Below are 12505 nucleotides of genomic sequence, written 5' to 3' on the forward strand. Positions count from 1 at the left end.
CTATGTAACGGCATTATACCGTACATGTTGTTTTGTAATTTGTTTCTTTTCATCTGACACTGTGTCTTAAGTTCTTTTAATCTCAGTGTATGGAGACCTGCCTCCCTCTCTTGACTTCATCTGGAATTCTAAGTACGGACATCCTGTAATGTAGATGCCATTACCCCATTGGGGGGCATTTCGGTTGCGTCCAATCTGGGCCATGCAGACAGTGAATGTTCTTGTCCGTGGTTTTGTGCTGTGTGTGTATGTTCCTCCAAGATGGATTTGTAGAAGGGAGAAGGCAGTGAAGCCTTGAAGTGTTCGTGAATATTGCCAAATTGCTGTCCAAAACGCTGTGACCATTTACATTCTCTCAGGAATATGAGCATGGCGCTCATTTCCACCCACCACCATCAACACTGCATGTTGTTAACCTTTTAAATTTTGATTATTAATGAGATTGAACAATTTTTCTTATGTTTATTGAACATTCATCTCATTTTCTGAGAATTGCCTATTTATATATCCTTTGCACATTTTTCTGTTGGGCTCTGTGTCTTATTGATTTATGAGTTCTTTATATGTTTGAGATATCAATCATTCTGTTATATGATTCTTTTTTCATTATTTTTCTAACTTGTTTCTGACTCTACGTTAATTGTTTTAAAACACTTGGTATAAAGTGAATGTTGTCAGGCATGAGGTCAAATATTGGTAAGATTTGTATACCCCGGTGTGATTTTTTTACAATTTGTTTTACTTATTTTGTATCAGTCTTAGTTACTATCTATGTTATGGTTGTCTTTTTATAAGCCTGAGGTAAGAAAAACAAAACTTCGAATAAACACAAAGATTAGCTGATCTTCTTTCATTTTTCTTTTTTTTGGCAGCTATTTTAAGAAAAATGTTGATATTTAAAATGTTATTTTGATATTAGAATATAAAATAGATTAGAAATATTTGCCAATTATTTCTCATTAATTTAGTATCCTAAGAATCTAATACCAATTGCAACATATAATTAGATACTCCTTTAGTTTGATTAGTCCTTGCTTATAAAATAGTAACTTAAACAGCGGACAGTTATTTTCAGATGTATTTAAAACTTACAGAAATCACCACAGGGTGTGGCAAGTTGTCAATATGTGAGTGACCAGTTTGCTTCCAGACTATTTTCTTAGATTGAGAGACTGAAAATTTTTTTGAGAGTGTTGATCAATAAACAGAGCAGCAAAATTGGCAAAGCGTGAACTGTGTGAGGGTGGAATGGGACGATCCCCCTCGGTCACCAGCGCGGTGTCTGCAGCCTGCAGGGGATTCGGCACCGTCCCTGCAACGGTGCTGCTGATGGGAACTCGTCCAGCCCTCAGGGCGGCCCTCTGAGGAAGGCTGCGCTGTGTCCTCACTGAATGGAGACAAGGACGCTTAGAAGGACAAGGCCGCTTTTCTGAGGTCACACAGCTGAGAAGTCACGGGACTTCTTGTGTTCCTGGCTACTGTGCCACGTTGGCTGTCTAATGCTATGCTGAAGGGGAAAGTGAAATCCTGTAATATGAAAACAATCCTGAAAAGGGGAATTAAATATTTAGCCCTAAGCTGTTCAGAACAAAGACTGGGAAACCATTCCATAGTGCCTGTCAACAAATTAGTTATTTCAGTCCATTCACTTTCCATCAAATTTTCTGCTTTTGTGTGGATAATGTGGGTGTTCAACCTAATATCCTTGTCATCATACACTCTATTAACAAAATATAGTTTAAACCTTCTTTGAGACTCACTCACACTCTAAAACTCAGCCGTCCAAAATGGTAGCCACTGGACACATGTAGCTACTTAAATTTCAGTGTCATTTACTATGTTAAATACTCAGTTCCTTGGTGGCACTGGCCATATTTCAAGCGCTCAGTAGCTGCAGGCAGCACAGTTTTGGATCGTGCCGATTGAGAACATTTCCCTCATCGCAGAAACATATGGTGGAAGTCGTGGGGTAGAATTACACCCTTCCCCGCATGGTACGGACGGCAGGCCCTGTTTACAGTCCATTGTTGCGAAGCGTAGAGGGAGCCGTGGCTCAGCAAGCACACTGGCTCGTCAGGAGGGACCGACTGTCGCTGTTCACCTCAGTGTCTCCGTTCTTACCTCCTTGATGCACAGCTCCTCCCTTAAAGCAGCCAGCCGTTCATGATGTTTATGTGATATTCAGACCACTCTTTACTTAGTTTATAAGCTAAATTAAATGTAGCTGAAAACTGAGAAATTGGATTTTAGGTTAATTCCTTATATTTTTTTTGTATATTACGTATGTAAATCCTAAAATTATCGATGTTCTGATTTGGCATAATGAAGAAATCAGCTGTTAATTATTTTTGTGGCCATGCGATTGTCACTCTGTATCTCCTAGTCTTTTAAAGATTCCTGCCACAAATTCTACCAAGCAGAGATGGAACAGCTTGACTTTATCAGTGCTACAGAGGAGTCCAGAAAACACATAAACACCTGGGTAGCCAAGAAGACAGAAGGTGAAAATATATTATTATTCTATTTTAATAGCATTTTAATCAATCTTATTAAAGTTCCTTCACAAGCCCATCAGATGAAAGCAAGGATGATTTTTTTCTCTAAATAACTGTAAACTTACAAGATCTGCTTCTGAAATGTTGTCAGTGTACGATGTTTTCTCTAGCTCTTCCCTGTTCTTTTCACTATATCTGTGATGTCTCCTAATGTTTGGTATACATCTTCCAGAACAATCCACACTTGAATTTTTTGTTGTTAATGTTAATAGTCTTTCTTTTCACACATCACATAAAGAAAAATTTGCCCTTCATGTCTCAAGCTGCCCCCTGCCCCATGCTCATCCTCTGCGGATCCCCGTGCGTCAGTGCAGGGCGCTTGGCCCACCCCCCCTCCCCCTGCAGGTCTTCCCTTCAGCTGTTGTTTACACTGCTGCGGCCTCTCACCTTGTGACCATCCTTTAAGTTTCTTTCTTTATGTCATAGGCACCAGGCATTGCTTTCTATCGTGTGTGTTATGAATTCATCCTGCTATTTTGTTCCTTTTGTGTTTTATTGAAGTGATGGTATCTTTCTTACCAGAGCTTTTTAAGTTTTTGTTGCTGTTTTGAGGACAAATATCCCTTTACATGGTTATATTTAGGGGATAGTGAACTTCTTTATTTGTGCACTCGGCTACCTAAGGAGATGGCCTACTCTGAATGTCATCCCCGATGCACGCATCAGGAAGCTCTTTTAGCCTAACTGGTTCTTTTCATTCTTCTTTTAGGTAAAATTACAGAGTTACTGTCTTCAGATTCAGTGGACCTGCTGACTAAGCTGATTCTCGTGAATGCCATCTACTTCAAAGGAAACTGGGATGATCAGTTTGACAAACAGCAGACCAAGGAAAGACCGTTTAAAGTCAGCAAGGTGAATCTTTTGCAATATCAAAGGAGATTCTTGGAAACAGTCCCTGTGTTCCCATTGGTTTTTAAAACACGTGAGAAGTCTCACCTCAAGTAACTTGTGCTTTACGCAGTCTTAGGCAGCCCAGCAGCCGGCTCCCCAGCAAGCCTTGGGGCCTTTCTCTCGCCCTCCTCCTCTTCTGTGTCGTCAAAGGTGGCTACATATGCCTAGGCCGGGCTCCCCATATCACCTGCCATACTGTTGCCAGGTGTTCTACATGGCAAATCTGATGGTGTAGCTCTCAGGCTTAAGGGCCTTCTTGGCTTCCCAGAACTTTTGGGAGAAAGTTCAAACGCCAAAATGTGATGTATGAGGCTCTTTGTAGAGCCGTTCCTCCGTGTTCTTTCCCGTCGGCGGCTGTATGCTCCTTCCCTCCCAGCAGCGCCTGGAGGCCTTCCCTCCAGTCCTTCCCCCTAGTTGGGTATCTGTACCCCTCCCCTGAGCTGTCACCTGCCCCCTGTGGGTCCCCATGGCAGCACTGCAGTGGTTGAATGACTGTTTTCTCAGTGCTGAACGCCCTCTGAGGGCACATTGCTGTCTTACAAATGCCTGGCATGTGGTTGTGCTCAGTAAATACTGAACAGATGGCCGGTCTGCAGTCTTCTTTGATAGTAAGGATAAGACAAGCACCATTTTTTTTTAAAGAAACAAGCAAACAGAAGGGCATGTGTGTAGGCTAGACACTGAGTCGAGCTCCCTCCAGCTTTGAAGATGTTTTTTGCTGGTGGCCCTGTATCTTTCTCTCACTGAATCCAGTGTATTCTTTCTTTTGTGTTTATCTTTAATTGTAGACATTTTTGCATATACACCGAAGTAGACAGAATAGATTGATTACAGCCTATTCTTGGTCATTGACCATAAGTTAGATCTAGACCGACTTGAGCCTGAACCTTCAGTTTCTCAAGAAATATATTTTCTTTCCAGCTTTATTCTGAAATGAACTGCCTATTTTCCCCTGGCTAAATTATTTCTCTCTTGAAATCAGTCCTTAACAAGATGTATGTTAGGACTTTCTTCAAGCACAAGTAACAGAACACCAGTTCACTGTAGTTTAACTCCTAGAAGTGCTCCCCTAGCAGGGACCTGGGGGTGCATGGAGAGTGGGGCTGCTGTGGCTCTGGGGGGACGCTCTGAGGGAACCAGCTCTCTCCCTGCTCTGCCATCTTTAGCACATGGCCTGCTTCCTCATGGTCAAGGATGGCTCAGTCATTGCACCCACAGTCTGGGCAGGAGAAAGGGGGATCGACAAAGGGTGAGATCAAAGCCTGCTCCTGTGGAGGTTCTGCTGTCTTATTCAGAAAGAGAAACCTTCCTTGTATGTCTGCTAGGCCAGAACCATTTCATGTGGCTTCCGTTAGCTACGGGAGGCGAGGACTTCTGTCTTGCCTTCTTGTCTCTGTAGTAGAGAAAGACAAGCGGGAGACAGTTTGCAGTGGGTGTTGAGGGCCTATGGGGGAGGGTGTGCCTGACAGCAGGCAGATTTTGAGTTGCTACAGATTTTCCTTTTAATTCCTTTATTTCTAAATAAGATGAAACTTACTATACAATTTTATATTTATTTAGTCATTCAGTTACTAAGATTGGATCCTTATATATGTATAGTTTTTTTATCAAATAAATTTGACATGTAATAATGTGTAAGTTTAAGATGTACAGTGTGTTACTTTGATACATTTATATACGGTCAGGCATCACTTAACGATGGGGATGTGTTCCGAGAATTGTGTCATTAGGCGATTTCATCACTGAATGTCAGAGAGTGCACTTACACAAACCTGGATGGTACTGCCAACTGCATACCTAGGCTGTATGATACTAATCTTATGGGACCACCGTTATCTATGCAGTCTGTGGTTGACTGAAACAGCGCTACGTGGCACGTGACTGTATTGAGATGTAATTGCCAATGTAGTGATACTTATCACATTATGTAATTATGTACACTCCTATTGTCTACATTCATTATACTGTGCATTAGATCTCTGTGGCTTATTTACTACTTGTTACGAGTTTGTACCTTACACACCATCACTCTTACATATCTCCTGGTAACCACCATTTTACTCTCTGTTTTTTACAAGTTCAACTTTTTTAGATTCCACATACAAGGGATATCATACAGTACTTGTCTTTCCCTGTCTGACTTATCTTGCTTAGCATAATGTGCTCAAGGTCCATCCATGTCATTGCAAATGGCAAGACATCTTCCTTTCTCATGGCTGAATAATATTCCATTGTGTATAGGTACCACATCTTTTTTTATCTCTTCATCTGTTGATGGGTATTTGGATTGCTTGCATATCTTGGCTATTATGAATAATGCTGCAATAAACATGGAAGTGCATATATCTCGTTGAAATTCTGTTTTCAGTCCCTTTGCATGTATTCCCAGAGGTGGAATCGCAGGATCATATGACAGGTCTACTTTTAATTTTTTGAGGAAGCTCCATATTCTTTTCCATAGTGGTTGGACCAATTTATATTCCCACCGACAATGTATAAGGGTTCCCTTTTCATAGCCATCCTAGTGGCTGTGAGGTGATATTTCATTGTAGTCTTTTTTTTCTAACTGAGGAAAATTACGCTGAGCTAATATCTGTGACAGTCCTCCTCTGTTTTTTGGTATGTGGGCCACCAGCACAACATGGCCGCTAACAGAGTGGGTGTAGGTCTGTACCCAGGAGCCGAACCTGGGCCACCAAAGGGGAGCATGCTGAACTTAACTACTAGGCTACAGGGGCTGGCCCTCATTGTAGTTTTGATTTGCATTTCCCTGATGATTAGTGATGATGAGCATCTTTTCATGTGTCAGCCATTTTGGCGTCCTCTTTGGAAAAATGTCTAATTCTTCTGCCCATTTTTAAATCAGGTTATTATTATTATTATTATTTTGTTGTTATTAATTGAGTTGACTGAGTTCTTTATATATTTTGGCTATTAACCCCTTATCCTTATATGCAAACCTTATATAGTTTGCAAAAATTTTCTGCCATTCTGTAGGTTGTCTTTTCATTTTGTTAATTGTTTCTTTTGCTGAGCAGAAGCTTTTGATTTTGATATAGTCCATTTGTTGATTTTGTTGTTTGTACTATTATTACCAAGACTTGTATCGATGAGCTTCTTCCCTACATTTTCTTCTAGGAGTTTTATGGTATCAGGTCTTATGTTTAAGCCTGATCCATTTTGAGTTAATTTTTGTGAGTGATGTGAGCTAGGGGTCTAGTTTCATTGTTCTGCATGTGTTTCTTCAGTTTTCCCAGCACCATTTGTTGAAGAGACTATCCCTTCCCCATTGGGTATTCTTGGCTCCCTTATCAAATATTAGTTGACCATATATGCCAGTTTAATTCTGGGCTCTCTATTCTTTTCCATTGGTTGACGTCTGTTTTTGTTCCAGTACCGTACAGTTTTGATTACTATGGCTTTGTAGTATAGTTTGAAATCTGGAAGCATGATACCTCTGGCTTTGTTCTTTTTTCTCACCATTGCCTTGGCTATTTGGGGTCTTTTGAGGTTTCACACAAATTTTGGGATTGTTTCTTCTATTTCTGTGAAGAATGCCTTTGGTGTTTGGATGGGGATTGTGTTGAATCTGTAGATGACTTTGGGTTATATGGCCATTTTAACAATATTAATCCTTCTGATCCATGAACACGGGATGTCTTTCCATTGGTTTGTGTCATCTTCGATTTCTTCCAGCAGTTCTGTAATATCTATTGTAGAGCTCTTTCACTTCCTTGGCTAAATTTATCCCTAAGTATTTTATTGTCTTTGATGCTGTTATGAATGGGACAGTTTTCTTTATTTCTTTTTCAGATGCTTCATCATTAATGTAGAGGAATGCAATTGATTTCTGTATGTTGATTTTGTATCCTGCCACTTTACTGAAATCATTGATTAACTTCAACAGTTTTTTTATTGATTCTTTGGGATTTTCTATATATAGGATCATATCATCAGCAAATAATGGTAATTTTACTTCTTCTTTTCTGATTCGGCTGCCTTTTATTTCTTTGTCTTGCCCAGTTGCTCTAGCTAGGACTTCCAGTGTTGTATTGAATAGGAATTGTGAGAGTGGGCATCCTTGCCTTGTTCCTGATCTCAGAGAAATGCTTTTAATTTCTCTCCATTGAGTATGATGTTAGCTATAGGTTTGGCATATATAGCCTTTATTATGTTGAGCCAGGTTCCTTCTATGCCCAGTCTGTTAAGGGGTTTTATCATGAAAGGATGTTGTATTTTGTTAAATTCTTCTTCTGCGTCTATTGGGATAATTATGTGTATTTTATCTTTCATTGTATTGATGTGATATATTACATTTATTGATTTGTGTATGTTGAAGACATCCGTGCATCCCAGGAATAAATCCTACCTGGGTGTACAATCCTTTTAATGTGTTCTTGAATTTGGTTTGCTAATATTTTGTTGAGCATTTTTGTATCTATATTCATCAGTGATGTTGCTCTTTAGCTTTCTTATCTTGTGATAGGCTTATCTGGTTTTGGTGTCGAAGTAATGCTGGCTTCATAGAATGCGTTTGGAAATCTTCCTTCCTCCTTGATATTTTGGAAGAGTTCAAGGAGGATTGGTGTTAATTATTCTTTAAATGTTTGATATAGTTCTCCAGGGAAGCCATCTGGTCCTGGAGTTTTCTCTGTTGGGAGTTTTTTGATTACTGTTTCAATCTCTTTACCTGTTACTGGTCTGTTCAGATTTTCCTTTTCTTCCTCATTCAGTCTTGGTAGGTTGTATGTTTCTAGAAATGTATCCATTTCTTCTGGGTTATATAATTTGTTGGCATACACAGTCATGCGTTTCTTAACAATGGGGACACATTCTGAGAAATGCATCATTAGGCGATTTCATCGTTGTGTAAACATCACAGAGTGTACTTACACAAACCTAGAGGGTGTGGACTACTGCACACAGTCCAGTCCCCCCACTTTCAGGTGGTTGGCTCTCTTGGGTGTCCTGATATGCTGTGCAGATGCACTTTTTTTTTTGTGGTTATAGATGTCCTATTAGTTGTAAATCAAAGGGGAGACAAAAAGAGAGCAATGCCCAGTGCCATGATGCTGGCATCACTCTGGATCCCATTATTGTACAAGATGGAGTCTTTGGGCCCTGGAGGTGCAGTGGGAGAAACTGCCTAAGGCGGGCATCGACAAACTATGTCTGCAGGCCAAAGCCAGCCCACTACCTATTTTTGTTTGTTTGGTTTGGTTTCTTTCTGAGGAAGATTAGCCCTGAGATAATATCTGCCGCCAATCCTCCTCTTTCTGCTGAGGAAGACTGGCCCTGAGCTAACATCCATGCCCATCTTCCTCTACTTTATATGTGGGAGGCCTGCCACAGCATGGCTTGTTAAGTGGTGGGTGGGTCCGCACTTGGGATCCGAACCGGCAAACCCCGGGCCGCCAAAGCGGAACCTGCGAACTTAACCACTGCACCACCAGGCTGGCGCCCCACTACCTATTTTTTTAAATAAATCTTTTTGGAACACAACCATGCTTATTTGTTTATGTATTCCATTGTACAACAGTGGAGTTGAGTAGTTGTGACAGAAACTGTATGGCCCACAAAGCTGAAAATACTATCTGTCCCATAACAGAAAAAGTGTGCCAATCGCTGGCCAAGGAGGTGAGTGAGGCAGCCAAGGACAGGGGGCTGTCTTGGCTGAGGCTAGTGCAGGTAAACCTCAAGGAGCTGCAGACAAAAAGCAGAAACAGAAGTGTCTTTGGTTTTTTCCATTCAGTACAGAGTTGTGTGCTGTGCCAGAGAGCTGGAGGCTGCAGCACACCTCGCACTGTGCCTGCCACCTGGGGCTCAGTAAATTCACAGGCGCTGCTAGTCTTACTTTACCCAGGAGCCAGGAGCTGAGGAGGCCTGTTGGGTAGGCTGTGGTCGCCGTCCTCTGGCCTTTCTAACTTTCTGGCTAGGGATGACAAATGCAGTTTTTTCTAGTACGATGTGTTAGTTTTCCTGGCCCTTTCAGTGTTCCTGTCCTTTAGTTGTCTGTTCATTTATTCAGCAGATGTGGCTGAGGGCCAGTGACGTGCCAGGCTTCATGCTGGGTGCTCTTACTGTGTGTACAAACCAGCGAAGCGTCCCTCCTCTCATGAAAGTCACCTTTTCTTGGGGGAGAGACAGGAAGCGTAAATAAGAAAAGAGGAGCGTGTGAGATGGGGGGAGTGTTCCAGAGACAGACACAGAGGAAGAGCAGAGGTTGGGGGCACAGCTCCAGGGTAGCGTCTGCACTGAGTGGAGACTAGAATGTGGCGAGGGGGTGTGCTCTCCAGGTCCTGGGGGACAAGCTTACTGGGCAGAGATAGAATGGCCTGGTTTGCCCTGGGAACCGTCAAGGGGCCCCTGGGACCGTGGCCCCAGAGGCCGTGGGGATGAGCTCTTGTCACCATTACAGATCACTTTAAGGACGTCAGCTTTCACTCACCCTTCCGAGCCCGCAGGATGCGATCTGACTTAGGAGGTGATTGCTGGGTCCACTGGCCGGTGTGCTGAGAACAGTTGTAGGAGCGGAGCTCAGGGGCAGGGAGACCACTTAGGAGGTTGTCGCAGCGACCCAGGGCCAGGCTCATAGAAGTGGAGGTGGAAAGGACAGTTCGGATTTGGGTTGTATTTTAAAGGTAGAGCCAATATAATCTGCTAATGAGTCAGATGTGGTGTGTGGATGACAGGAGTCAAGGATACTCTAGGATTTTGACAACGGGATGGATGGCGTCACCATCAAGTGGGATGGGGGAAACTATAGATGGAGCAGACCCGGAAGGGAATCCGAGGAGACCGGTGTGACATGTGACACTGGACGTTTCTTTTATGTCCGGATACAAGTATTAAGTAGGCAGTGAAATATATGAGTCCGGATTCAGGGGAAGAGGTCCGGGCTAGAGAGAGAATTCGAGAATTCTCTGTAAGGTCACAAGACTGAATGAGATCACCAAGGGCAAAGCAGTGTAAAGATTGAGCCCTGGGTACCCCAGGGTTTGAGGGTTGAGGCAGTGAAGACTAGCCGGCAGAAGAGGGGACTCATGTGGTGTCCTGGAAGCCAGGAAAGTATTTTTAGGGGCCCAGAGTGCCCAACTGTGTTGAATTTGTCCATTGTGTCAACTGGGTCTTGTTTCAACTTAATGTTTCTCTGTTTCTTTCATAGAATGAGGAGAAACCTGTGCAAATGATGTTTAAGAAATCTACCTTTAAAAGGACCTACATAGGAGAAATATTCACCCAAATTCTGATGCTTCCCTATGTCGGCGAAGAGCTGAATATGATCATCATGCTTCCGGATGAAAACACTGATTTGAAAACGGTAAGGACTGCTAAACAGTAACAGTGCCGTGATGGCACGGGAATCATGTCTGAGCTGCTGCTGAGCATCTCCCCGTTCCCCAGCACCCTGGATCTAGGCCTTCACTACGTCCCGGTGAAGCTAACGTCACCGCCCGCCACTGCCGTCTCGTACCACACAGCCCAGAGCATTCACGTCGTAGCAGATGGTTCTGTTGGACAGCGCTGTGCTACATCTTACATCTTCAACTCTCTTCTTCTAGGTGGAAAAAGAACTTACTTATGAGAAATTCGTAGAATGGACGAGGCCAGACATGATGGATGAAACAGAGATGGAAGTGTTCCTCCCTAGATTTAAGCTGGAGGAGGATTACGACATGGAGGCTGTCCTTCGCAGTCTGGGCATGACTGATGCCTTCGAGCAGGCCAGGGCAGACTTTTCTGGAATGTCGTCTAGGGCAGACCTGTTTCTGTCCAAAGTCGTGCACAAGTCTTTTGTGGAAGTCAACGAGGAAGGCACAGAGGCCGCAGCCGCCACTGCCGCCATCATGATGGTGCGATGTGTAAGAATCATCCCCAGGTTCTGTGCTGACCACCCCTTCCTTTTCTTTATTCAGCACAGCAAGACCAACAGCATTCTCTTCTGTGGCCGATTCTCCTCCCCGTAAGGAAATGGTCGGCACTATGCAGAGCCCTTCTTCTGTCTCCTGTGACCCACTTTTCCTCTGACACTTCACAATGTGCCTGCAACCCAAAGTGACCTTTGGTGACAATCTAAAAATAAAAAGTGGTCAGAAATCTTGTGTGTTTGCATGTCAAATGTTTTCTAGGATCTGAAGTTGCCATTCAGGGGGTCTGTGGTCACCTGGGCAGGCGCAGCACTGGCTGCTTAGCACATCACCCCTGCTCTGAGAGGCACCGCCCTTCCCCCCTCCCCCCTGCGTGAGCCCCTTGGGTCTTCACCTTGGACAGACTGTCGCTCTCACAGCTGGCTGTGCTGCTCTTCTCCACACACAGGAGGATAAATGGGGGCTCTCTCTCCTCTACTCAGTGGCACTACTAGTGAGAGAACAGGGTGCAATGGATGCCACGCAGAGCTGCAGGAGCAGGTCTCAGAGGCCCTTGGGGGGAGCCGGGAAGCCAGCACAGAGGCAGGGAGAGCAGGTAACTCAGACCCACGAGCACTCAGTCCTGTTTCCCCTGCGTGTTTCTGCTTTTACCGTGGTTTGCTTCATGGGGTCTGTGGTCACACACCTGTTCAAATGCACAGCCGTCCACTTTCCCTGAAAGTTTAAAATTGCTACCAGAGGCCAGAGATGATTGGCAGGTTCCCTTCATGGTAATGTAGTTTAAGAAGACAACTTCAGGAGTATACACCAGATGACTTTCTAGAGTCTGCAAGTATTAGAAACAAAAGAAGCAGCTAAGGTTTCTGCGGCCACCTGGGTTACTTGCTGGAAATGCGATCACCATGCTCAGCGATAGGGAACCGATCAATGCCTGAGCTCCAAGTGGGAGGACGGTGCTGTGTTCCAGGGCGCAGCCACAGGACTCTCCACTGACCTAGTTGTGATCATCAGAGCCTGGACTCCCTGTAACTTAACCCTTGCGACTCATATTTTCATTCTGTCACTGGTCCTCTTTCCCTGTTGCACCCAAGCCAGCAGCTTAGCCATGCGGAGAGACTGGGACGAGGAAATGTTGATATTATGAGTAGGATGAGGGCGAACCAGAGGCTATGAGAGGTTGCTGGTTTTGTC

The 12505-nt window shown here is 43.7% G+C and overlaps 1 protein-coding gene across 7 annotated transcripts in view; it reads left to right on the forward strand.

Moving 5' to 3' along the window:
• Positions 1 to 11543, forward strand: part of SERPINB6 (serpin family B member 6) — a 50770-nt gene extending 39227 nt beyond the window's left edge. For all 7 annotated transcript variants that reach the window (XM_070515706.1, XM_014834973.3, XM_070515707.1 and 4 more), the window contains exons 4-7: positions 2384 to 2501; positions 3265 to 3407; positions 10612 to 10767; positions 11009 to 11543. In XM_070515706.1, the coding sequence (XP_070371807.1) occupies positions 2384 to 2501; positions 3265 to 3407; positions 10612 to 10767; positions 11009 to 11413 (822 nt within the window). In that variant the 3' untranslated portion in view covers positions 11414 to 11543. The remainder of the gene's footprint in view (positions 1 to 2383; positions 2502 to 3264; positions 3408 to 10611; positions 10768 to 11008) is intronic.
• Positions 11544 to 12505: the final 962 nt, after the last annotated feature.

Source organism: Equus asinus, chromosome 8, assembly GCF_041296235.1.
Source record: "Equus asinus isolate D_3611 breed Donkey chromosome 8, EquAss-T2T_v2, whole genome shotgun sequence".
Classification (NCBI taxonomy): Eukaryota; Metazoa; Chordata; class Mammalia; order Perissodactyla; family Equidae; genus Equus; species Equus asinus.